The 26,859-nt window shown below is 40.0% G+C and overlaps 3 protein-coding genes across 9 annotated transcripts in view; 2 read left to right on the top strand and 1 right to left on the bottom strand.

Moving 5' to 3' along the window:
* LOC108105948 (multiple PDZ domain protein) overlaps positions 1–17,892 on the top strand; it is a 128,837-nt gene extending 110,945 nt beyond the window's left edge. For 3 of the 7 annotated variants that reach the window (XM_017212744.1, XM_017212745.1, XM_017212746.1), the window contains 5 exons: positions 13,762–16,196; positions 16,262–16,390; positions 16,454–16,868; positions 17,016–17,156; positions 17,226–17,892. In XM_017212744.1, coding sequence (XP_017068233.1) covers positions 13,762–16,196; positions 16,262–16,390; positions 16,454–16,868; positions 17,016–17,156; positions 17,226–17,374 — 3,269 coding nt within the window. In that variant the 3' untranslated portion in view covers positions 17,375–17,892. Of the gene's footprint in view, positions 1–3,566; positions 3,762–3,788; positions 4,364–13,761; positions 16,197–16,261; positions 16,391–16,453; positions 16,869–17,015; positions 17,157–17,225 lie in introns of those variants that run through there. The other 4 variants (XM_017212750.1, XM_017212749.1, XM_017212748.2 and 1 more) reach the window with 4 other exon arrangements.
* Positions 17,893–17,987: 95 nt separating this feature from the next.
* LOC108105953 lies at positions 17,988–19,972 on the bottom strand. Its single transcript, XM_017212754.2, has 4 exons — positions 19,539–19,972; positions 19,177–19,368; positions 18,681–19,066; positions 17,988–18,482 (listed from the first exon to the last, which is right to left on the bottom strand). The coding sequence occupies exons 2-4, from the start codon at positions 19,352–19,354 to the stop codon at positions 18,162–18,164; spliced, it is 885 nt and encodes a 294-aa protein (XP_017068243.1). The 5' UTR covers positions 19,355–19,368; positions 19,539–19,972; the 3' UTR covers positions 17,988–18,161.
* Positions 19,973–20,505: 533 nt separating this feature from the next.
* Positions 20,506–26,290, top strand: LOC108105951 (mucin-5AC). The gene is made up of 2 exons (XM_017212751.1): positions 20,506–20,849; positions 22,984–26,290. Exons 1-2 carry the CDS (start codon positions 20,702–20,704, stop codon positions 25,854–25,856), a joined length of 3,021 nt encoding a protein of 1,006 aa, XP_017068240.1. The 5' UTR covers positions 20,506–20,701; the 3' UTR covers positions 25,857–26,290.
* Positions 26,291–26,859: the final 569 nt, after the last annotated feature.

Genomic DNA, 26,859 nt, shown 5'->3' with positions numbered 1-26,859 from the left:
GACAGTTAAATGCAATTATGGCCTGGAAATTAATGTATTTTTCCCTATAAATTGTAATAAAATCAGTCTGTTAATTATCAGAATTTTATTAGAAACCCCACAAGGCTGTGGGCCTATACTAAGCACCCTTTTCTAGGGTACCATTATGGCCAAACTAATTTATGTTCATTGTTTATTATGCCATCGATATTGTTTTTATTCGTACTCCTTTGGGCCATTTCAGCTGGTAGAGCAATTGAATTTAATTATTTGTTATTTTTTCTTTTTTAGTTAGGCTCTGGGGCCCAACTGATTGAAATTTATGCCAGCTTTTGTCCAACAGAAATTTATTAATATTTCTATGACTTTAATGTCTCTCTTTGCTTGCTGCGATTCCCTCGTAAACCTTGCCAATTTTTATGTTACAAACCATGTTTTTTTAGTGTTTTTCAATTGATGTTTATGGATCTATGGTCGGTTTATTTATGTTTATTGTTGGTTGAAAAAAAAAAAAAAAAAAAAACAGAAGATTATCATGGAAATCGTATGCCTTGAATCTAATCCATAAAACTACCACCATTAGATGGCCATTGGCCAAATGCAACGCATAACTCCCACCCAAAAAAAACAAAAAAAAAACGTCTCTTAATGAGCTCAAAACGTTGGCTAAGGAGATTGGGCATATTCCGTATTTGGGTTTGTTTTATTTAAATATCAAAACCATAAATTCGAATGCAACTGTCAAGTGCAGCATTGTTAGACCGGGGCCTTATGGGGTTAATGTGCTCATTGTGAGGCTATTTATTTTTTCAGCCTCTCTTGTTCCAGTTTGTTTTTCCAGCTACAGAGCTGAGAGCTCAAGCTCAAGCTATGAGAATGAAATGGAAGTGCAAGGAAAATCAAACTGAATGCGATCTGTTATCAATTATCGATAATTTGTGGGGGGATATAGGAGGTTATATATGCCTGGATACCCTATAGAAACATTTTTTAAGCTTTTCTGTTCTTTGATAAGAAATATTTGTAAGCAAAACTTAATACAAATTCAGTTTAAAATATTTTAAAAAATATCTCAAAAATACATTATAGAAAAGTTTAGTTTTCAGCCAACCCTAGACCCAACTTTACCATCTAAAAATACATTTTAAACCGCAGCAAAGGCCATAATTCACTCAACGGTGTTGTAATCGACACTCCAGCATTAGATACATAATAAACTTTGACAAGTTTCACAAGAAATTTGGCCAACCCCCAACTGAAATGCAAATTGATGGGGATGGGAATGGGGAAGGCGCCTCCCTTGATGTCTCGCAGCATGTCAAAATGATTTCTGCCTTTTCAAGTTGTGCCGCCAAAGCTTTTTGACGCAATTTGCATTTTATTCGCAATATATATTGTGGCGCCGCAGCTTCTGGGGAGGACAAAAAAATTGATGGTGGGGCCATGCGACATATTTTACAATGTTTGCCCGCATATTTGATTGATTTGTTTTGCCAGGCAAAGCCATGGCGCCAGATTTTGATTGAAGGGTAAGGAAAAAAAACAAGAAAAACGTTTCCAAGTCAAGGTCTTTGATGGAGGGGAAACAACTTTTTGCAGCTGTTTTGCATTTTCACACATTTGTTTCATTAGACTTAAGTAATGAAATACAAATAGAAGAGGCAACCTTTTCTTTTTAAGAGTGAAAAAGAAGAAAATATTTCCATTTGGTTTCCATTTCAGGCGTCAATGATAAAATCAAATGAAAAACATAACTCAAAAATTGGTGAGGAGGAAAGATATTTCCAATGATAAATGACAATTGGGAATGCTAGAATTCTCTAGGCGAGAAACTTTTGATTTTTTCTCATGATGTTTCCCATCAGAAAGAAAGAAAGAAAGTTTTTTTCGATGATTAGCCAAAAGGTCGTGTTGCGCTGTATTATGCAATATTCTGTAGGAACCCAAGTGAAAGTTTCCAACGCACTTTCAGTTTTCCTCATTTCCTATAGCGGGTGAACAGTTTTCGTTGGCCCCCCCGCCAACCGTGCGTCATCTTCATGATCATCAACATCATTGAGCGATCCCAAAATGCTTTTTTGGATGAGATCTTTATCCGAGAAGTTTGTGTGGGCAGTGGGGGACGCTCGAGATGGCTTATTAAAAATTCTAATCACATGCAATCACCACGAGGCCTGGGTTGAATCTCTTTGAAATGTTGTTCCCCGCGATTCTTTGGGCCAGTACAATGGCCCGAAGTGGCCAACGACGGTTATCGATTAATCATCAAATTAAAAATTACCCACTGCCAAAGAGAGCGTGGAGCGTGTCCAAAACAACATGAAACACCTCGAAAGGCAATTGGAGCTGTTTTTTTTGTTTTTTTAAGTATGTATTTCCATTCTGCCGGGTTTTTTTTCTCCTTCTTCTACTTTTTTGGCACTTAAACTACGTTGGGTCAGCCAATTTAAACAATATCTAGAATTTCGTGGTCAGAGTGGGGTGGAAAAACAGAAATAAAAACCACACGAACTTCGATTGGAATTAAGAGGTTTTTTTCTGGTCAATTGTCTGCCTCGATTTGGGCTATAAAATGAAGGGGGGTTGGAGAAACGTGTGCTATGACTTGGCCATAAGGATTGATAATTGCCAGAATTTGTGGTATTAGCCAACTGAAAGCGAAAAAATACGATGAAGCTAGCTCGAAAGAAGCGTGGAAAAGTTTTCGCTAGCTAATCGATTTGTTTTCGACCGAGTTACGTGAGCTTGTTAGGGAATAAATTTGTAATGGAGGGTTTCCAGTGTTCTGATTTCTTTCAAGGTCAATGAAAAAAGACATATTCCCACGAATTCAAGTCTTATTTCTAATCTCATTTGTCTTCTTTTTCGATAATTCTATGGGCTTTATTGGTTGATATCATCAGCCTTTCTTTTAAGGTTACTCCCCCTTTTTTTGCTGGCCCACCCATTTTGACTTCCAGGAATCTTGAAAGATAGAAAACAAAACAATTGACTCAACAAGTATTTACACAAATATTTTAAAGTCGTAAATTAATTTAAATATTGCAATGAAAGGCAAATATTTCTCACTGATACTTTTCCAACCATAAATTACCCTTTGAAGCGCCGCCTGTCGGTCGAGAATTTTTTCAATTTCTATTCTAATTTCTCTCTACCACAGAACAAAGTTTTATAAATATTTCAAAAAAAAACTTATTAAGATTTATTAAACTGAAAAATTAAGCGATTATGTCGTTCTGTGTATCAGCTTACACTTGGCATTTTTCCCATTCAAATTAATTAAATCAGATTCTCTCCAAAAATGCCTTATCAGAAATTTGTCATCGGCTTGTAAACAGCCGAGTAAGGCTCAGCCACATGCTGCTGATCATAATGAAGTTAAACCGCTGATACGATCGCTCGACGCCCAGACAATTAAAAGTCCCCACCACTCCGCCCTAACCATATCAAAACGAAGGAGAGAAGCCAAGCCAAGCAGAATTGCAAGAGAAGAGAGAAAGAGAGAGAGAGAGAGAGAGCAGTGCACAGACTAAAGCTGCAGTGGCTCAATCAGCTGGTAGTTCGTTGGTTCTCTCACTTCGGCTTTCTTCGGCAACCGTAAACTTACGAAGTCGAAAACGCATAGCTGAGCAGAGGTCTCAAGCTTGAGTGAGCGTTCAGTTCGCTTTCGGCGATCGTCGCGTGCACTACGTTTTCTGGTGCTCTGTTAGACCCTCTACTGATCTCTTAGTTGGTGATTCGATCCCACGCCTTCGTCAAGTTTCGTTTTGACTGACCGTGAAGTGAGTTTCGTTCTGTTTCGCGTTAAGTGCCTTTTTGCAGTTTGTTATACTTTTTGGCCAAGTTCATTCACGTTGCGCAAATGAAATATTATAACGTAACGTTCGGATCGCAATCGAAATCGAACCTTAAATTAATTTCGTATATATTTGATTTCTGATTTCCATTTTCGGGCATTTCCGTTTCACTTTTGAGCGCGCATTCGAGCGCAACAATTAATTGCAGGCAATGCAAATTGTCCGTGATTGTTTATGATTGCCAGTTTGGCAACAAGCAAGCGCCGCAAAAGTGAAATTTCCCCCCTTAAAAAAACGCACATAATAATAATGCAATACAAATTAACATAACAAATTTCTCAGTTTGGCAGAAGAAATACCTTAAAACCGATAACCGTTAAATGACAAAACAAAAACGAAACGTAAGCCTAATTTTCAGCTAAAATATGGCCCATTAAATAAAGATAAATAAGGCAAAAGGCTTTAAGTGCAAATACAGCAAGCAAACTGTTTAAATATTTTAACAACAAAATTCTTGAATATGTCTGTGTTGGAATCGATGCAAAAACGAAAGTGCTCGAAACGGATCGGCAGTTAGAGAAAGGCAGGTAAGTGAGGGGAAAAGAAAAGTTGGAATCTTGGTCTTGGGGAATTCCATCAGTGAAAGATCGATGTTCGAGTGGGAATAATTCAGGAAGTTCTTTATCATTCGATCTCTGCTGAATGAGCGATGTTCAATGGTAAAGTTTAAATTTAAAGTGAATGAAGCGTAGAAAAGAGGGTAGGGGTGTAGAAGAATTTTTAGAAATCGGAAAAGATTTTATAAAGCAACTAAAGAAAAGAACAACCTGCTTAAAACTAAATTAAGGAAAGGTAAACATTTTGTTTTAACCGTAACTTATTTCTACTGTAACATCCATCAACCTATAATTAAATAATAAAGATATAAATATTCATTAGTTTACAAAATAATTTAATCAGTTTCATTTCCTTAGTCTTTCCTTCTTTGCTAAATCTTGTTAAATTTTAAACACGATTTACTTTAGCCTCTTCATGCATTTCTTTGATTGTCCGAAATTTTGCCTTTTCTCTTCGCTAATTTCGTTTGAATTGAACTCTTGCTTGGATCAGTGGGCCTGTTCCCTCTTTCCATTGTTGGCGAAAACGATTTCCCTTGATGCGAAAATTCATTTCCCCCTTTTTCCTCATCAGTGGCAACCCACTAACTTGGTTTCTACTCCAATTTACTTTGTTAGCGAGCGTGATGATGACAAACACAACCTTTCACACTTAGCCAGCCATGGCAGGCACTGAGAAAAAAAAACTTAATCTTTATTTGTTAAAAATTTACTAAGATTTTTTAAGTTTAAGATTGACTTTTTGTTAGTCTTCTAATATAAAATAGTATACAAACTTTTCTCGCCGTGTCCCTTTGACTGAGTCTGTAAATTCGCCCTGTCATTCTCCAGTGATCTCTTGGCCTTCTCCGCCACCCAATTCTCCACCATTTCACCTTCTCTCTTCCTGCTCATTTGTGACACATTTCCTTCACCCAACAGTCGGCCAGTAAAAGTTCTTTAACAAAGCCACCTTTAGAGACAATTTGTATGCCGTGGACAAACATTTTTGCCAGCGAATTGAACTACTTTCGTTTAAATCGTTGGTTGGAGTTAGCGGGGGGGAGGGGGAATTAACATAAATATTTGATGCGATTTGCCAGCGAATTTGCTGTGTCAAATGCACCATAAACACTCAGCTCTCAGCTCACCTACTTGGCTGTCAGTCATCGTTGGCCGGCTTTCATTCAATTTTTGTTGTTGTACATAAAAACTTGCCTCCTTTTCAAAATGCAACTCCAGCAGTTTGGCCATAAAATTGAAAAATTTAAAGCGAAAAGAAGAAGAAGCAGCGGCTGCTGAATAGTTGAAATTCGGTTAAAACATAAAATTTCTTGAGCTTTTTGTGACAAGAATTTGCAAATGTCAACGAAAATTGCGAATTTCGCATTGAAAAAGAGTTTGTAAAATACCAAAGTGAACCAATTGAGATCGTTTTTATAAGCCTTTCACTTGAAATTTATTTTTTTTTGTTAACTTTTTTTGTTTTTTGGCCATTTCTTATACAATTTTTGCATTTTCTTCTTTCTGGGCCACACATTTCTGTGCCTGGCATTTTTAAAGAGCCAAGCAAACGGATCCGTAACGGAATCGGTAACACATCAAAGGTCTGCTCATGATATGCCCTCTCAGATATATATATATATATAGTCCCGATGTGAGGTTGAGGAATGTGGAGCATGTGGAAGGGCATATAACTTTAGGCTGGATCACTAAGGTGATGTTGTGGGAAAGGAAAAAATATTATATATATAGAAGGAAAGAAACATATTCCCATGACCTTAAAGAACTTGAAATATAATCTCTGTCATACAATAATCAAGTTGGTTCATTCATATTTTCACTTGAATTGAAAAACTTGAATAAATTTTTTGTTGCTTTTTTGCTTGATTTCCCATTTTAGCCATATTGTATTTCCATCCAACGATTTTTGTGTACTTTTTTCCACTTGTTATCATTCTTTTCGTGAACGTTTCGCCTTCGCATGTAACACTTGTCTGCTCTGACTGACACTTTCGGTATCCGTCAGATACATTTACAAGCTTGGTAATGGAAATACCGCCAATGCGCTTCCTACCTACCCTCCCCCTCTTGTTAATGACAACACTGGCTTTTATGGCCAGAGACAAGAAACGAATTCAAAGACACTTGAATAAATCGAAAAGTTATACAAATATTTCGGACACCTGTCGACACACAGTATCTTTGTTGCCAATAATAAAAACTGAAATCCAACCAGTTGTAAATTCAATTGTTCTTCACAATTATTATTTACGGCTAAAAAAAGCGATTCTCTGACTCAATTAGAGGTTGTTGCTGCTTCTTCATAGATATTTTCCGCTTGATTACCTAATTGATATTGTTATGGTGTCATAACCATTATCATCAAACCCTTTTCAGCGATAAGCCATTCAATTTATTGGCAGCAGCTAACATATTGTGCTGTCATCAGTTAAGTTAGAAGACCAAGACAAAGATTTCTCTAGCTAATTAGACCATAAAGGAAACCGCCTTGGGGGGAATCTCTCTGGCCGAACTAATTTCTAAAGTGATTCTCAGATAAAACCACAACAAAGGTCACGCTTTAATTGATAAGAAAACAATGAACTTCTAGTTCGTTACTTTTCGTAGCATTTTTCTGTTCAGTCGCTTGGAAATCCTCAGAGTCGAGCTTCAGGTGACGCTCCCTGAACCGATAGAGATCACACCCCAAAGAACAGACCCGGACAGGTGGCAGGTTGTGTTCGGTTCATGCCACAATCGAGTGAGTGCACTCCTTCTACTTCTGCTCTGATGGCAACGCAAAGATACAAAGATAAAAATACTGAAACAGGGACAGAAACAGAAACCGAAACGGAAAACAGAAAACAGAAACAGAACAAGAAACAGAAACACTTTTAATAGTTTTGAACCTTTTGTGCCTTTGGCTGGGACTTGGGGGCTTACCACTTAAAATGTGCACCGGAGCGTGCCTTTCTCTGGGGCACAAGTAATTAACCCATGTTGCCATTCTTCTTCTTCTTGTTCATCCTTCTCCTGGACTGTGCAAAACATTTAATTGTGCCGATTGCATTTCTGAAATGCCAAAAAACAAAAAAAACACAAAACAAACTCCACACACTCCCCTTGGCGAGGAGATCAAAAGTTCTGACCGCCGCTACGGTTCTTGACATATTCAAAGCATTTTCAAGTCGGGGGTTATTAAAAGTACCAACTCATCATCATCATCTAAGCTGGCTATCTCATAAAAAACACAAAAAAAAGAAGACTATCCAGGTTATATAAGCACCACAAACTACGCTGAGCTCCACAAATGTCACACTTGAAAAATTAAACCAGAAAATATAAAAAAAAATAAATAAAAGAAGAGCCACAATCTCCACTGAAGCCAATTAGTTGCTTCCGTAATTTCTTGGTATTATTTTAATTAGCCTTTTTTTTCGGGTTTACTTTTTGTTTTTTTTTATTTAGCTCTTAGTCTTATTTAAATGACTTTTTAACTGCATTAAGATTTATTTGTTTATACGCATAAAGATTTTCAAAACCAAATAAAAGCCAAGCTCAGAGTTGGTATAATTTATGGAGGGTAATGCAGTTTTTCGTTAGACGTTGGCGATCGTATAATAATTTCTGGGAATCATTTCGGATGTGAGGAAGCCAAGTTAGTTTCTGGGAAGGCTTAGTAACTTTCAGTTATTGCTGTGGGAAATGAAAGGAAAGTGAAACATAAACTGGAAAATATATACATTTTATTTCAATCAAAAGGCATTCGTATTGGTCTTTGGTCTGATCGTAAATATAACTTTCCGCAACATTACCTTTTTCCATTATTTTCTCTAAGCTTGTCGTGCATAAATTTGGTTTCCCATGTGCCTTGTGTGTGTAGAAATCTGAAATATATCCAACTATCAAATAATTCATAACGTTCTTGCCACACATTCCTTGCCCCCCCTCAGTACACCAAGCCTCCCTCTTTTCACTACACGCACCTGGAGGCCTTTGCTGCAAAATGAAGAGCAACAACAACAACAACAGCAACAGCAATAACAACAACAAAAAATGCGTTTAAGTCAAGTTTGCCGCGAGCTTCTCGAAAAGAGTCGCCGCCGGCTTTTAATGTGTGCTATATGTGAGAGACACAGTAGAGCTTGCTTAAAATTAACAAAAAGAAAGAACAAAAATTAATCTAATTTATATTTTTTTTATAAATTTTAATCTGTTTCTAAAAAAATCCAAACTTTTTTAACCCTCTTTCCTTCGTATAGCCAACGTAAATAGTAGTTTGAACTTCCTTCTTAAGGACTTCCCACTGTAGTTGTCTTTTTATGCGCGTTCTTCGTGTGTGGCAGCTGCTATCCGACCTCAGACGATGACTGCCCCACCGCCGCGCCCCTCTATTGTGGCACTTTAGCTCGATATTTATGCAACGGCACACACTTCATCTCTCTCTCTCTCTACCACCTGTATACCCCCTCCCCTTCATATCCCCCTGATTTTCTTCACCTTTCTCAGCTGCAATTTAAGCGCACATTTTTCTTGGCAACACACACATTTTCCTCCTCTGCCTTGGAGTAGTTTTTCCAGCTCGCCCCTCCCACTCTCTCGCTCTCTCTCTCGTTCATATTGTTTGCAACACTTGGCGCTTGCCACATAACGACAACAGCAGCATAAGTTGCAAGTTGCAAATGCAACATATGCAACAGCAGCAACACCAACAGCAGCAACATATGCAACAGCAGCGGCAACTGCATCGTAGCATGACACATTAAATGCAAAACGGCAGCAAGGTGCGAAAAAGGGCGGGGGCTGGGGCCGGAGGTTTGGGTTTGGGCCCGGTCTTGAGCAGCGGTTTCTACCTTCTGCTTCTTTCTGGCCATCTTGCACATGCTGTTGGTCTTTATTTAATAAAGAAATGGCTTGCGCATTTCTTAACGTGCCCTACAACCAGATGATGAAGGCATTTTCTAGGGTATTCGGATATAAAAGGGTATATATGGATTTATGTTCCATAAGTTATAGATTTATATAATTTTTGATCTGAAGTATTTTAGGCAAGAAGCTTAGAGAAAAATGTGATTTTGTTTTTTAAAAATGGTAATTAAATTTGTTCTTAATTTTGTGTTATTTTTTTTAATATTCTAAACCAATCTTCATATTTTTTTAAAACCTATTAAGTTCTAAACTGAATTACTAAAAGTTAAAACATAAAATACGAGGTATCCCCAAGTCGACTACATCCTTAGACCCTTGCTTATCCCTTATCCATTTTACGCATAATAAACCGTATACCCACCGCCGTTCTAACTGGTTACAACCGGACCAGCTGTTGCCACTCTGCATTCCTCTTAACCCTTGTTGTCGTTCGGGGGCTGTTCTTATGACAAAACAATTTTCAAAAACCAGATGTGACGAGATGGAGGGCACAGGTAAAATATATATATGTGAAGATGGCCAAGATGTCAGAACCCAAGGCAAGCTTGAAGTTTATTTTTGGCACAAACACATAGAGAGAGAGAGAGAAGTCGAGTAGAGTCGTCAATCAGCTGGTGGAGATTATGATTATGCAAACGGGGATTGCAGTGGAGAGATCATTAAATGGCATTAGATAATAATAACACCACCTTAGGCCATCCGTCAATCCGTCATTTCAGCATCTCGAACACACTTTAAATAATTGCACATTATGCCCGAGAGACTTTAATAAAATAATTAAATCGAAAAATGCGGAGCTCGCTAGTTGGCAAATACAACTTTTTTTTGCTTTTTCTTTACCTTTTTTTTCACCACTTGAGAAAATTGCGATGAAGAGGAATCAGGCGAAGAAGAAGAAGAAGCAACCGCAGAATGAATCTGTCCAAGTGGAAAAAATTCTGCGGGCTACCAATCTACGCATTTCTTAACCCCTCTCTGCCCCCGCCTCTTTCCTACTGAATTTCGAACGTCAAAAGAAGACCGACGGCGGTGCGAAACCAAAAGGCAAACGCACGATAAACTGTTTTCATTTTTGAAGACATTTTTGCTGAAAATTCATCAGAAAATATTAATTTCAATTATTTAGCTACGCGCCAAGCTCAGATTTTTCCCACAGCCATCGGAAAAAAAAAGGAAATACGAAAAAAAAGGGCTGAGAAAAATGTGGAAAAAATCGAGAAGAGGGAGCCAAAGAAGGCAGCACTTTGTTCGCTAAATGCGAGCAATTTGTTACAGGATTTTCATCGGTTCTGTGGGAAAATCTTTTCGCCCGGTTAAAATGGCAATTTATAATTATCAACTGTAGGTGGCGCTCTGGGAGCGCTCTAGTCGCATAGCGGAAGTTATTATAGGAAAAACTGCAGTTATGCCACAAACACAGCCCACAGCTACAACGCTGGCTTTTTTTTTCCAAAGAACTTGACATTGGCGGCTAGCGGCTTCTTCTTGTTTCTTCTACAGCTGGTTTTGTCTTGCATTTCTGCATTTTCCAGTCTTCTATTTTACTTCGGTTTCACTTCTAATTAAAGACGACACTTTGGCATGTTTTGTGGCACGGAAATGCTTGAGACAACTTTGATGAAAGACCAGGTGAATGAAAAGTGCTAAGAACCAAAGAAGCCGAAGAAGCTGAACTCAAATTGTCCAAGTACCAAGAACTAAATGATATTTAAGCACGTCAATGGAAAGGAATATTTCTTAAAGACAAGTAGTGTTCCCCAAGTACAAGAAACGACCGATAGATGGCTTAAATTGCAACTAAAGGAAGTGATTAAATTAATTTAATCAAAGCAAAGAGTAACCTGTTTTAGAAGCCAACTAATTTAATCAAACCAAATCAAAGATCGAATTTTTGGGCACCACCAACCTCGCTAACTGCCCGAAAAGAATTCATTATGAAATTACCTTTCCACACAATCTCTTCTTTCTTTCCAAATATGTTTTTCTGTTCCTTCTTTCTAAGGCCCAATCTAAAATTGGCAACACTCATTATACGAATACCGTATCAACCAACCTTTCACAGAGCTGGCTTGCTGGCTCACACACAGTACCCCGTGTGGCCTATGGAGACCCCCCCCTGAAAATTACAATTAAATCCAACTCCCAGCAGACCAATTCGCAGCGGGTGCTAATGTGAAATAAAATTAAAGATCTGGGAAAGAGTTGAAATAACTAACAGTAAATTATGAAATCTTATTTAGAATTGTTTTTTTTTTTCTTTCTTAATTGTTTTGCCAAATTCAAATTACGAAAACTATCGAACTTTAACCCCTACACAAAGCTGCTTCGATTAACACTAGATAAACAACGAGTTTGTTGTTTTTTTTTTGGATATTCAAATTTTTATAAATACCAACCACTCCGCTCATGTTACACTTGCTAGCCGAAGATTAATCGCTTGACATCACACTCGGCTACAAAAATGCGAGACTCGAAAATGTTTCTTACCTAATTTGATTAATTAAGGTTTGTTTTTTTTTAAGAGGTTACAAACAATGAACACTTTTTTGGAGAAAGATTGTTTCGATAAATAATTACAATTATTATTGGCTTATCATCTTGATTGTTGGTAGCTGAATGGGAAATATGGGTGATATAATGCAGGTGCGTTGAATGCCTGGCAGTTCCGTCATCGAATGACGTAGTTGAGGGGCCTGAGTCAGTTGGCGTCGCTATGGCTCATTGGGCAAACAGTTCGATGAGTTAATATTTATTTTTTGGTAACCTCAAGTCGGGTGAACAACAAGCCAAGTGATTGTCCATTAAAAATATTACGCAAAGGTCTAAAAACGTTACTAAGAAGTCTGCCAAGACTAGTAGGTTAATAAGAGCTAAGTTTGAGCAGTTAAAAAGCGATCTTATCGTGTTATATGGAAAATTATCATGACGAAAACCTCTCCACCTTCACACAGACTAACTAAATCTTCCTCAGCTGACCAAGGTCAAAGTTCTTTTAAAGGCCCTTGACTTTACATTTTGCAATTTTTCACGCACTTCTTCGGTTTATATTTTTTTTCTTATTTTTTGTAATTTTTTTTAAGCATTTTAACAATTTTTTTTGGTTTCGGCACATGCAAACATGATTTTTTGTTGCCTTTCTTTTCATTAAACAATTCTTCAGTATTTTTTATTTTTCGCTACTCTTCTTTTTTTTGCCAACTTTACATTTGCAAAAGTTCATTAACATTTTACGAATGTGTGTGTGTGTGTGTGGCCAAAAGGCAGAAAGAGTAAGTAAGATAAAGTTGAAAAAATCCACGCAGCGTTTTCCATTTTAATGAAATTTAGCCTCGTTTTGTTTTTAGATTCAGATTTTTTTTTGGTTTAATTAATTATGCAAATTGTAACAAGTCGACAGAGGCATTCCTTGCCATTTATGACCAGGTTCAATTTAGATTTAAGACCAGAAAAACAAAATCAAAACTAAATGCCAGCATTAGAAACTCTTTTCTAGATAAGCCAGTCAGTCATAAATTATTTAAATAGAAATTAGCCATCAAAACAAACACCCCCGAGTGATGACCCCAAAAATGAGGCAGCAGAATTTGTTTAATTTTTTGCATAAAAGTTTTTGTCAACTCTCCTCCGCTTGAGGGTAAAGCTAGCTAGCCATTCTTTAAGCTACTTTCGCTTTTTGGGAAACCCTTTTTTGTTTTCGTTTTCTAAGTTTTGGTTTCTTGGCATAATAATTTGTTGTTTTGCCCAAATCTTTGTCTCCGCCTTTTTGAACCTTCTCTTTAGGGTTTGGTTTGTTTTTCGTTTTTTTTTTTTTGTGCGATTTTTAGAAACGCTTCTGTCAACCGCAGCGTTTAACCAATTTTTCTCTGTTATTGTTGCGGTTTTTAATTGCTGGGATCGCATCCGTAAGATTCGCTTTTGTTTCTTCGTCTCCGGTTAGCGCATAATGACAACTATTTTGGGGGCTTGCTGGGAGCGAAAGTTTCGCTAGTCGCGATGGATGGATGGATAATTATTTATGTTTAGGTAACAGAGCTCCTCTCCCCCGACAACTAATTGACTATTATTTAAATGATTTTTGTGTCTGGTGGAAATGGCCGTTTCAATAGATTTTTAATACGTCTACCTTTTCTGTCTCCTTTTTTCGATTATCCAACAGCTTACTACTCCAATTCCTATTATATATAACTGGTGGGACTTTGGAATATCACCTCAGATTCTTTCTTAACTTATCAGTTACCTAAATGTTGTCCTTTTGTTTAACTGAAATAAAACCTTGATATCCAATCATAATAAGATCATGAAATCCGACTTAAACTAAGGTCTAAAGATGTTAGAAACCCCTTAGAAGACCCTTGATATACACCCCCTTGTCTATCTTTATGTCTGCTCCTTGTGTTTTATGTTTGACTAACCAAACCCTTTCCCTTCTCTCTCTCTCTCCACAAATCCTTTTCCAGATCTTGGCACCCTGAGCAACCATCACAGCAACATTAGCAGCATCAACGCAAGTAGCAACATCCCGGCAGCAACTTTAATAATCAGCAACAACAGCAGCAGCAGCAAAAAGACAACCAGCGAGGCAGCAACCACAGGCAAAACTGCTCCACCACTGAACCCTGGCAAAATGGAGCTGCTGAGCAGCAACACAGCCACAGTCACGACAACAACGACAGCAACGCATCACCTGCATCAGGCAACTACCACAAAACAGCTGCTGGTGCAGGATTACCTAAGCTACGCATCGCCACCAACCTATTCCCGCCTGCCGCCCGATGGTCATGAGTTTCCGCCCAATTTCAGCGAACCACTGATCATGCACAGCCACCCACTGAAGGTGACCACCGAATTGAGCTACGAGATACAGAATGGCGGCAAGGAGGAGAACTCTGCACCACCACTGCCCAAAACAGGGCCACCAGCTACAGTTCCAAGGAAAGTATACCGTCAGGATTTGGTTATAAACGTAGAACCGGCAAGCAATTTAACCCGGGACTATCAGCGATCCTTGAGTGGTGGCACCACCCGTAAGCCCAGTGATTGGCGAAAGGATGAAAAGTCAGAGAAGTCGGTTCGCGATAAGATCGCCATGTTCTCGTCCAACAACGAACTGGATGCCATACCGCCAGCTCCGGCCACAGCTCCCATATCCAGCTCCTTCTCCCGCAAACCGTTGAACAGGAGCAGTGAAAACCTTCTGGACAGTTGCTCAGCATCGTCGGCGCCTTCGCTTAAAACTCGCGCCATGAGCGTGGAGAATCTGAATGATGTCCAGCGGCAATATCAGTTGGCCAAACAGTTGCCCCAGTTGCATGTGGCTGATTCGATGTATTCCCTAAATACAGCCACACCCACACAAAGCTACGCCTCGTTGCCGCGAAGGAGTCACGGAGGATCGTATTCCTCGGGTGTGGAGAGAAGGATCAGTTTCTCGGGTGAAGGTGGAGAGGCGGCCAATCGAAAGGCAGCCATTACAAATATATTGGAGCAGCGAAGGAGGAGTTTGTCGAAGCTGCGCGGTTTGGTGATCCCCGAGAGACCCCAGCTACTGGAACCCATCCTGGATTTACCCGAGATTAAGAGCCAGGTCAAGGCAGCCAGCGGGGAAGATAGCACAGACAGTGGTTTGGGTGAGAGCCATCGCAGTACGGTCAATAGGAACAATCAAGTGGGGGCAGGAAGTGCAGGTAGTAACTATCGCAGCATTTTCAACGCCAACCAGAGGAGACCCTTGGAACAGCAGCTCTCCCAACCGCCAGCCAAACCACCGAGGACATCGCTGACGCCACTGCAGCCGAGAACTATGATGATGCCACCACCACCGCCACCACTAGATCAGGAAAGTGATACAGATTCGGTATTCTCCCATACCGCCAGAGTGGCCACTCCCCCCGAGAAGTTTGCCCTTACCAGAACCTTGAGTTCCGAGACCAACACATCGATAGCTAGTTCCAACACCTCTACTCTAACATCTGGATCTTCAGCGGGCTCTCAGGCCAGTTGCAGTTCTCTGGGCAGCACACCGGCGGTGGACTTAACCAGAAGAGTGCTCAAAAGTCAGGTGATTAATGGTGAACCCGTGGTTCTATCAAGTCGCAAAAGTATCCTGGCCTCGGCCAAATGCCGCAGTGCCAAGAGTCGTGGCCAGGAGGAGGATAACGATAGTACTGATGGAGAAGCGTGCTCATTGGCCAATCGTAGAATGAAGCCCATTTCCAGCTATAAGCTCCAGCAGCAACAGATCCAATTGGGCAAACAGCTGGTGGTGGATAAACTAATCAATGTGGCTGCCTACGTTGAACTAACCTCGGATACGGACGACAGCAGCCGGAGATCTGATACGCCGGCCAAGATCAGTGCCATGTTCATAGACGAGGAGCGTAAGGCCAGCTTCAAGGGAGATCCCAATCAACAGGCCAAGGTCAAAGTTGAGCAGGTCAAGCCCATGGTACTACCAATGGTGCTGCCCTCTCCGAAAAGAGAACCACTGAAGCAGCAAACCACCGCCGAATTACGCGAGAAGTTCGAGAGGAGTGCTGCAGCTCAAGCTCAAACCCAAAACCACTCGCCAGTGATCCATAAGATTGCCCAGAAGCCACATCATGAGCGATTCTCCTCGCTGGACTCTCTGGCGTCTAGTTCCTCGGGCGTGAGTTCCACCACACAAAATGTGAGCACCACCCAAGAGACGGCCACCGAATTCGGCAGCTTTTCTTCGCTGGGCAGCAACCAGAGTTTGATCACCGCCCAGGATGTTCAACAAATTGTCGAAGAGGCAGATCCCCCACTAAAGACCCCCGAGGCGTTCATCATTGTCCTGCAAAGGGATAATCCCGAGAGTAGCATCGGCATCACTTTGGCCGGAGGGTCCGATTACGAGGCTAAGGAAATAACGGTGGGTTGTCACAGATCTATCTTACTATATATCTGTTCCTAATGGCATCCTTTTAATCTCAACAGATCCACAAGATCCTGAGCAACACGCCAGCTGCCAAGGATGGACGTCTGAAGAAGGGAGATCGCATCCTCGCAGTCAACGGGATGAGCATGCGCGGACTAACGCATCGCGAGTCTATCAGTGTCTTAAAGGTATATATCAAATATATATTATATATGTTTAGCGAATCAAAATTCATTGTTTTTATATTGCAGACCCCCCGACCTGAGGTTGTGCTGGTAGTGACCCGCTCCGAGTCGCTCGTGGTGAAAGCCCTGACCAAGAAGCGATCCTCTCTGGGATCACTTAGTTCTCTGAACGAAAAGCCCACAGAGCTGGACTACGAACGCAAGAGGAACTATCACAAGGCCTCTCGATCTCTGGACTTGGACCTCGATCTGGTGTCCAATGAGGCTGGTGGCTCCCCAGTGGCCACCACTCCGAGCACCGGATCCGTAAGCCCGCCGCAGCCGGCTAGTCTGCATGACGAAGATGCTGAAGCCACCATTGCGGGAATCCGTGCCAGGAGACAGTTGTCGCGCGGTGATGCCGCCAAGCTCAGCACGAGTGAGCTTCTGGAGAGGGCAGCGGAAGCCAGAAATGCTATTGCTGCGGAGATTCGAGCACAAGGTGAGTTAAGCTAGGAGATTTTAAACTTAACTTTTAAACGTAAAATTTTTTAAATTAAATCCCAAGAAAATATTAAACCACAAAATTCAAAATAATGACAGACTTCAGTTTTCATAAATAAAACTAATGAATCTCATCTAATTCTAGCTGAGGATGCGGCGGCCAGTGGAGGAGGAGCTCGCTGCGTGGAGATTGTCAAGGACAGCTGTGGTCTCGGTTTCTCCATCGAAGGTGGCTTTGACTCGCCGCTTGGAAATCGTCCCCTCATTGTCAAAAAGGTGTTCATGGGTAAGTCTCATTTGTCATACTCCCACAAAATGGAAACGATTATTAATTAAAGTACCTTTTCCTAACCAGGTGGTGCCGCCCAGAAGACCAACCAGGTGCGCAACGGTGACGAAATCCTGAGCATTAATGGTGCCTCCACATCGCGAATGACACGGGTGGATGCGTGGAACTACATGAAGCAACTGCCGCTGGGACCGGTCAAGATTTGTTTTGCCTAGAGAGAGGATGGTCCGAAATCCATAGACAACGAAGGGGAAGAATGCGCCACAATTTTTATTAGATTTAAGCCAATTAGCTTGGTTACCCCTTAACCGGTCTAACCTTTTGGGGGTCTTGCCAATTCGATGGATCGATGCTGCGAGCGATTTGTTTTGCATTTAAACGAACCTTTAATTGTATGCCTAATTTTATAGATATTTAATTTAAAGTGCAATTGTTTAAACTCTTACAACGTTTTGATGCCCCATTTACCTACCTACTTAACTGATCGATGTTTGTACATATAACTAATCGAGACTAATTTACGTATTTAAACCTTTAAAACAAATCGAAGCCAGCCCCTTGGGCAGTGCTATTTCCTTATACACAACTTATTAATCCACAAAACATAACAAAAAAACAATTATATTTTATGCCATAAATTATACGGGAACGTTATACATGTATATTATTTTAATAATTATTATTTTATTTAATGAACAACAAAAACAATGTTTACGTATACAAAAGTATTTGATTAAAATAAACATACAATATATATGAAATCATATTAATGAAAATGGTATTTTCATCAGGTTTTTCCCAAGGCATATATCAAATCACGAAACTATATTTCAGTTTTATAAAATCTGTTTATTTATACTTATGTCAACTGCAAATTGGACTCCTAACTGCTCCATGCAATTAGCTTATACATTCTCTGAACATGTTTAAAAACAACTTAAAATATTATTTGTCCTGTGTTCTGTACATAAATTCGAAATCAGTCGTTTATAGCCTACGAAGTTAGACATCTTTGGCTGGCTTGGCTATCAGCTTTGGCAGCTTCAACGTCAGTCCCATGTGCTGCAGAGGATTTGAGGGTAATGGTGATGATGAGATTACGGGTAGCTTCCCATTGACCTTCTCCGGTGGAGGCAACTGCGTTGGTTGGCTAGAAGAGCCGGACTCCTCGGAATGGAATATCTCGCCGAGCAGCTCGTAAACACGACGCTTGAAATACAGCTTCTGGTGGAAGTTCATATGCTTGATTTCGGGACGCAGTCCCTGCAGGAATGCGTCATCAAAATCCATGATTGGAGATGCATCAATAGTGTGGCTTAATGTCTAGTGGAAAAATAAGAAGTAAAGAAACATGAAGAAAATAAATAGAAAATATTTACTTAATGATAAATGAATGAAAATTATATCCCCAAAGAACTTTCCCTGAAAAAAATTATATAATATTCAAATGCATAATGATATCCATAAATTAATCTTATTTACTACAAGCCTAATGAAAATTCATCTGTTAATTGACCCCACCTTGGCCTCCTCTTGGCTTTCCTTCGACAATTGCAAACGTTTTGCCTCCCTCGCCTGTTCGGAGCCATTTTCGTCCTCGGATCCAGCCTCCGACTCAGAATTGGTACTGTAGCGGCTAAGCGCATGCTCTGAATCGGGACTGCTCGGCGAATGCTTCATCTCTAGAATGGCCTCCACGGGAGTATCGTACTCCCCGCTGTCCTGCTCCTCCTGACCTTTGGGTCTTGAACGACGGCCTCTTAGCGGAATGGGAACTCCGGGAGTGATGTGATTCTGCAGGAACTGCAGTTCGCTATTTAGGTAGTATGTATTTGCCCCGTGATGCAGCTTTATAGAGCGAGCATAGCTTGTGCGAATGTTGCGCCAGCGTTCCTTGCAGCTTTTGACTGAAAAAAGAAAGGAAAATCGATTATAGTCATTTTAGATTCTAACATTACTTTTTTAAATTAAAATCTTGCCAATATTTTTAAATGCATAATTCTTATTTTAAACCTACCAGAATTACGCATCTCTTTGGATATATCCTTCCAGGCATTTCTCACAGTAGATTTCCGCATGTAGTCATCATCGCTCCGGTCGTAGAGACATGGATGTTGGGCCACCAAATGGCAGATTTTGGCATTGGTGGCATAAATATTTGGAGACGGTGCAATTGGTCTACGTCGAGTTTTCATTTCATCGATAAAAACTAAAAATTTAAAGAAAAATTACAAAACGAAAGTGAACAAAACGAACTCGAATTCGAAACGTGTGTTGCCTGTACCCTCAACAGCTGTTTAGCGCTATTTTGCTACGCTGCTCGGCATGCAACAACAGTTATTTTTTCTGCTACCTGAGTGTCATTTTGTTTTAGCTTACCTGAAATATGTTAATAAATGATTTATTTAATCACTGACACTGCTTTAAAAGCGATGATACATTTATTAAACTCGATTTTTAGATGCTTGTTGCTGCCGTGCACGAGGGAGTTGGTGCTGTCGCTGGTTTTTTGCAACTCGTTCCGCTTTCTTCTACTGTCAACAAGTGTTGCAACTGAAAATGATTAGTGCAATTACGAAGGGCAGTTGTTCCTGATTTTAGAGCACAAGACTACTAGATTATTTAAAGTGTCAGCTAGACATTCAAAACTCTAACGGGCAGCGAATATAAACAAATCACTCGTTGCCGGCCAACGAAAAAGAGGTCACAACAAACTTAAAGGGGCGTAATGCGCTCTCTTTCTAAGTTAGAGGGGATCAAGTTTTCATAGGGAATACAACCCTCTCAAAGAGTGTAAACTAAAGGAATGCCTCTGACACCCAAACAAGCAAGCACACACACACTAGCAAAATTACACAGCTGAGTCCAAAGAGAGCGCAGCGCTGCCAGTCACAAAGCGAAGGAAAAGAAATTGATGTTGGCAGGGCCGTTAGATCAGTGACGGAACTGCCAACGCTTTCAACAACTAACAATTATCTTTGACTGTCCAACCCTAGGAAATATAATTATTTTATTATTTTTGATGCATATAATTATTTTGTTGACTTACAGTTTAGCACAATTACAATTCAATAAAATTGTTATTCAAGCCCTGCAAATTGCAAAGCATAAAAATCTAAATATGAATCAGATATGTATCTATTAAAGCTAGTTTTCGTTACGATGAATCTACTAAAATGTACGTTAATGCAGTTAAATCACCAAAAATCATTTTATCCAACCCTATGGCCAGGAATATATAATAGTCAACTTTCGTTAACCCTCGTTTACAAACCGACGGTCTACCAACTTGCTTTTTCCTGCAAGGCGCTCTTTCTCTCTTTTCGCTCACTCTCTTTCTCTTGTGTGTGTGTGCTCAACACTCGCATTTAGTTGTCGCTGCCGTTTGTCAGTCTGCGTTTTTCGTCTCAGCTGCTGCGCGCGTGTTGTTGTGTTGTGGTAGTGTGAATTGCGTTTGCTTTTGTAGCATAGCTGCCCCAACGAAAACGATAAATTCCCGGCGAGCTCGGTCGATTTAATACGTCCGAAGTGACTTCTTAGTGATGGGCACTGCTAGTGTGGAGAACTTAAAACTGCTGCGGGCGGTGGAGAAGCAGCCCCCCCTGTACGATCGCGGCAATGATAACTACAGGAAGCGCCTGCCAAGCGAGAATTCCTGGGACATGGTTGCCTCGGAAGTCGGTGAATCGGGTGAGTTGCGGGTGCGAGCGGGATGGCGCCAGTTGGCGTAGTTTTTCGATAGCCAGTGTTGGACAGCATCAACTTCTGCATGGCCACCCTTGTTATCGGCCATCGATAGTTGTGTACGAGTCGACGGCTCGCTGATAGCTGGTGATGACAATCACACGCACTTGCCATCGATTTATTTGAAAGTAACGAATCTCCTGTTGAATGCAATGTCGTTCGGGGTTAAATGTTATCACAACATATAATTTCGGCCAAATCATAGCTTAGTTAGGAGTTATGGCTATTGTTCAATGAAAATATATTTATAATGTACACTTACTTGTCTATTTAAAAAAAAGGATGTTAAAAATATTTGTATTTATTATTAAAAAATTATTCAAAGCAATTTAAAGTCATATCAAAAATGAAATTTAGATTATTATATTTTTTTTATGAAATAAGCTTTATAAAAAGATGTTTAGAATTTTTAGGAAACATATTTGTCTATAAAAGGACATTCTTTGTGGGAAAATAAATAATAAGTCCAGCTGCCACCAAATTAATATTTTAGTAAATATAAATATTTAATCATTAAAATATCAATAACGTACCAAACAAATATTTTTTGTATGAATTTTTAGGAGTATTTTTTAAACAAACTATTATAGTTCTGACAAAACTTTTTATTGGTGATATTGATTCAAGGGCCGCAGAAGATAAAATTTTCAATGTTTTCTTTTTTTTTTTTTTCTAAAATTACCATTTTTTCCATACATATTTCATGCCTAAGGGTACTCATTATTTCAACGCTTTTAAAAAAGAATACCATAAATAATATAAATTGATTTTTGGCTTTCGTCGTGAGTGGCTTTAAAAGATGGAAGTTTAAAATGCAACTCTGCTCCTGTGTTATCGATTAACTTGTCATTTCTCACTTGTCACGAAAAGTTTTTTTCTTCGAAACTTTCCAAGTCGAACAAGTTTAAATTTTTGCCTATTTAAATTTTTTTAACCAAAACTGAGCGTATGTGTTATTAACTATGAATAACTCATATTCCATAGATCACTGTAAGTTTTATTAGTAAATAAAATATTAATACTAATCATAACGCAAAATAATTCTGACTGGTGCGGTAGGACTTTTCCGCGTGGCTTGAGGTGAGATCGAAATTTTTCGAACTATTTGGATAGCCAAATAAAGTTAGTTATTTTGTGTTGATAATGTTTAATTTTAATATGTAATGAAGTATGTAACTCATGTATGAAAATCATAACAAGTATAAAAATCCAATCAGTGCATTTTTTCGACATTCCAAACAATTCTTATTGGATACACCATGTAAAATTATTTGTTATCATCATTTTCCGCTAGTTTGACAACATTCAGAACATTAATTAGTTACCTATTATGGTGCTTTAAACTTTTCAAAAAGTTTATGTTTTAAAACCTTAAATAAATGAGGATAAAACATAGAGAAAATATGAACAACGCAAGAATTGGCGCGCAAAGTTGGTTGTTATTTTTATTCTGAAAATTTATCAACGCTTTGAAGAGTGGTAATCAACCATTTCTTACTTCTTGAATTTGTAATTAAATGGTTTTCCATGATTTTAATTATGTCAAAAATCTTGATAAGGAAATAAAGGTGAAAGAGTATTAATTAATTTTATAAATGTTTTTTTTGTGGTTCTTCTAGAATTAGATTATTACAAGTAATATTAAATATTGCAATATTAATTATTTTATGAAGAAGTATTTTCTATCAGTATTCAATTATTAATAATAAATTTTTTAAAAATATCTATAATTTCCAAAGAAGTTGGACACTTGCAATTTTGCACCTTTTAAATTTTTGACATCTTAGTTTAATAAAAAAAAATCCATAAAAAATTTCTTTGTTTACCCAAATGTTAATTAACTAATATAGTTGAAAATAATTAGAGAACTTCCTTATTACCTACCTATGTGAGATTTGGCCCAAATGTTAGGGACTTTAAAAGTTTATGATTTCCGATTACTCGGGATTTTCCACTGCAGTTCTTCCCAAATCTGGGGGTGGTTTTGCCATATGTTGCTGTTTGACAACCGCTACCTGTTATATTTTTTTCTTTTGTACCTGCCTAATTTTTTGTATTGCCCTCTCTTTCTCTCCTGCAGTGGAAAAGTGCAAGCGACGCTGGCGTCAACTGCGAAACGATTACACCCGATGGTGCAACGCGGACGCCCATCGTCGCCGAATTGGGCAACGCCGATTGCCGTATCCGCTGGCCGATGAGCTGCGCTTTTTGGACCGCCATCTTAACCTGGCCGAGGACATCAGCTTCGACGACGAACGTAGCGTATCATCGGACAAAGACAGGGAAAGCGAGAGCACAGGTCGGCGGTCTCAGTCGTCCTTAAAAGAACGAGGATCGTTGGCAAACAAGTCAGTCAAAGAGGCTAAACAGAGGCATCAACTTCGCAAAGAAAAATCAGCTAATGAAGAGGAGAAAACCTCGGAACATAACGCCGAGGAGGAGCAAGCTGAAGAGGAACTGGACGATGCGGAGAAATTGCCTGAACTGGATAGTTATCTTCAATCGGACATTGAAGACGACGAGTGCGAAGATGAAGAGCACTTGGAGAATCTAGAAGGCTTTGACTTTGACTTGGAAAAGGATTCGTTGCCAGAGAAAGCTCAGGAAACAGAAAACGCCGATTCACCTGCTAGCCAGTCGGAGTTCTTCATCAAAGAAAGCAACGATCCTCATTTGCTAATTATTGGCAAGAAAAACTCTAGCGCTTCGATTGGTGAGCCTGAGGGCGATCCCTTGAAGGAGGGAATGGAGGATAGTGGCGATGAATGTAGCGGCGGAGATGGTGAAAAGGAAGTCACAGCCAGCGTCAACAATATTTCACCCAATCGCCGGCTTCGACGTCCAATCCGCTCGTCAATATGTTCCGCTGGCATCAAAGAGTTGCCTATCAAAAAATCTGTCGAAGGACAGCGAATGACACGTTTGCAGCGCAGGAAATCATTGAGTATGGCAGCCCTGCGCAGTGTAAATAGTGCCACATCGCCGGTAAAAATGGCTCCAGTTCCTAGGTCGATCAATAAGCCGTCCTCCTCCAACCAGGTCCAGATCAAGAAAGTGAACCATCGCGATGACATCTTTCCACGTCCATCAACTGCTGGTGAACAGAATCAAAACCAAAACCAATCCAAAGCCCAAGAGCAGAAGAATTCGCTGATCTTTCCGAAAGCCGATGCGATAGCTACCATCCCAAAGGTGCCGGTTCCATCACCAAGACGGTCCGTAGGAAGGCCGTCAAAGAAGATGCACATGCTCCAAGGAACGGTGGGACCCCAGCCCAGACCACATTCGCCAGTAGCTGGGAAACTTTTAACCGTTAACAAACCAAACAGCTCCCCAGTAAATGGTCCCAGCAACATCAGCAAAATAACCAATAAAAACAACATTATTACCAACTTAAGCAGCAGCAGCAGCAGCAGTGCTAGCACCATGACCAGAGTTACGACTAGCAACAGCCTAAAACCACCTGAGAACATTACCGTGATGAGCTACAGTCCCAGTTCGACCAGTAGCACCAGTACCAGTAAGACCACCAATAGTCCCTCTGGTACAGTGGTTACTGCCATACCCACAACAAGTACTGCTGCATCATCACTAACAGCTCCGCCATATGCCGCGCTACAAAAACGCACCGAGCAGGGCATCCAAACTGACCGACCGGACGTTTTCTCCGATGAGCACTTCCTTGAAATGATCAAGCCCCAAATGCGGGAGATGAACGCCCGCCAGAAGTTGCACTTCAAGAAGAAAGTGTTCCAAGCTATGATGGAGACCTTTGACGATGCCACCGATTTCCCAACCTCTGGAGAACTGCAGCATTTTAATATTAACACACCATCAGGATTTGAGCACGTTTCGGATCCGGAACTACGGCTAGTCAGGGAGCTAGTCAGTATGGTCAGTGCCGCTAAGGTGACCATAACTAAACAGCCAAAGGATAATCCAATTGTTCGAGGTCCAGTTGTCCCATCTGTTGGTCCTCGGGCCACACTGCAGCGTCAAGTGATTCAGAGGATCTACAAGCCGGGCACTGGAATTGAGATCGCATCTACCAATACGCCAGGTGGAGGACAAGAGAAGAAGATGTTTAGAATTCTGCAGATGAGTGGCAAACCGAATGGCAACCTGAACGTCTCTCTGAATAATCTGCGGAAGGAGAGCGTGGATAGTAATCATAGTGCTATAAGGGTTCCCAATAACCCACCAAACGCCAGTCCCAAGGGAGCTACCGTTGTGGCCGCTGTGAGGCCCCAAGGATCTTCGATAAACACCTTTTTTGGGCCTACCAATGCAACACAGGCGGTCAGGGGTGTTGGGCCCGTGAAGGTTCGTGCCATGTCCCGGAGGTATTCCGTGTGCGGTAGCGGTAATCCAGCGAATCCCCAAGCAGCCGTTCAAGGTCCAGCCAATGGCAGCCCACTGAACTCCAATATGAATGCCATGGAGGCGAATTTGCTTAAGCGTCGATTGATTGCACCAGCACAGGGAATGGTGCCACCATCTCAACGACCTCGCTACTCCGCTGGAAACGTAGCTGCCGTTCCACATGGCAATAGTTTGCTGCTGAGGAAGTCAGTTGGCGGCGTTGCCAGTAATCAAAAGCAAATCTCACCCACCGCCGTAGTCACAACTCCTACTCAGAAAACTCCGCAGATCTCTAGTGTGCAAGGAGCTGTCTTTAATGATTTTGCCCAGCCAAAGGCTTCTGCAGCACCTTCTGTATCCGGCGATCAAGGTTCACCATCCTCGGCTCTAAAGCGCAGCTTGGTGGTGGCAAATACCAAGACCTCTTTCCAGGATCTTCTTCAGCAACCAAGTCAGGCCGTCCAGAGGAAAAAGCAATCTTCGGAGACAGCGGCCACTATTGCTGCCGATGATTTCTCTCTAGCCAACCTGAAGCGAGAACCAGTAGATCACATGGACGATGAGCACTTGGACGACTTACTCGGCATCTAAGGATCAGCCAAGGAGTATTCAAAAAAAAATTGTAAAGAATCTTTAAGATTAAACACTGACAAAGCAAATTTTTGAAACAAAACTTGATTAATTGTTTAAATAAATGAAGCAGCCAAACTACTTCATAAATATATTACATTTATCTAAATTTTAAAAAACATTTACATTTCCGAAATTGTTATTCAAAAATGTAAACGACACTTCTGCAAATTGTGTTTGAAATTTGATTATTTTAAGATAACAATTAAAAGTTTTCAGAGCTCTTTGTTTTTACCATTTGTAAGTAAAAAAGAATTTCAAATTTATGAAAAATTCCTATTATTGCAATAGACTTGTTTTTAAGAAATGAAACCTTTATTTAGTTTCACAATTTGTATTATAAATAATGAATAGACATTGTTTTTTTTTCATAATCAAATAAAAGTTTCAAGACCGTAATGAAAGAATTTTTAGTTTTAATGAACGGAATTCTGCTGGGATTTCCTCATAAAATAATAACAACAAATAATTCATTGATTTATTTTTTTAAAATTTTCTTTTCTGGGCTAAAAAGATCGAAACCCAATCTCCGATTTTTTAAGATCAACAAGTAAACTGGACGCTTCTGAATTGGTAGTTGGCTTTAACAATTTCGAAACAGTTTCATTGGCTGCTAAAGTTTCTGGCTTGCTTAGCAGTACTTCACGGTTTTCCGATAAAGGCAGTCTCTTTCGTAGAGTGTAATCCAGATAGCTTTGTTGAAATAGTTTTTGGGTTTCCAAATATTTCCTACGGTTTCTTACAAATCTTCTAAAAAATCGAATTTCTTTACCCAACATTGGAGCCATATCGGGCAGCATTATGTTAATCCTACTTTCATAGACTTCCAACTTAACAAGACGCTCCTCACACTGTTGAAGTTGATAGTTTAAGGATTCTATGAGCTTTTCTAATACAGTTTTTGCTATCACATCCTTGCCCAGTTCGGCTAAAGATCTTGGGCTAACCAAAATCGGAGATTTTT

Source organism: Drosophila eugracilis, unplaced genomic scaffold, assembly GCF_018153835.1.
Source record: "Drosophila eugracilis isolate 14026-0451.02 unplaced genomic scaffold, ASM1815383v1 contig_2154, whole genome shotgun sequence".
NCBI lineage: Eukaryota > Metazoa > Arthropoda > Insecta > Diptera > Drosophilidae > Drosophila > Drosophila eugracilis.
This window is presented reverse-complemented; position numbering and strand designations above follow the sequence as displayed.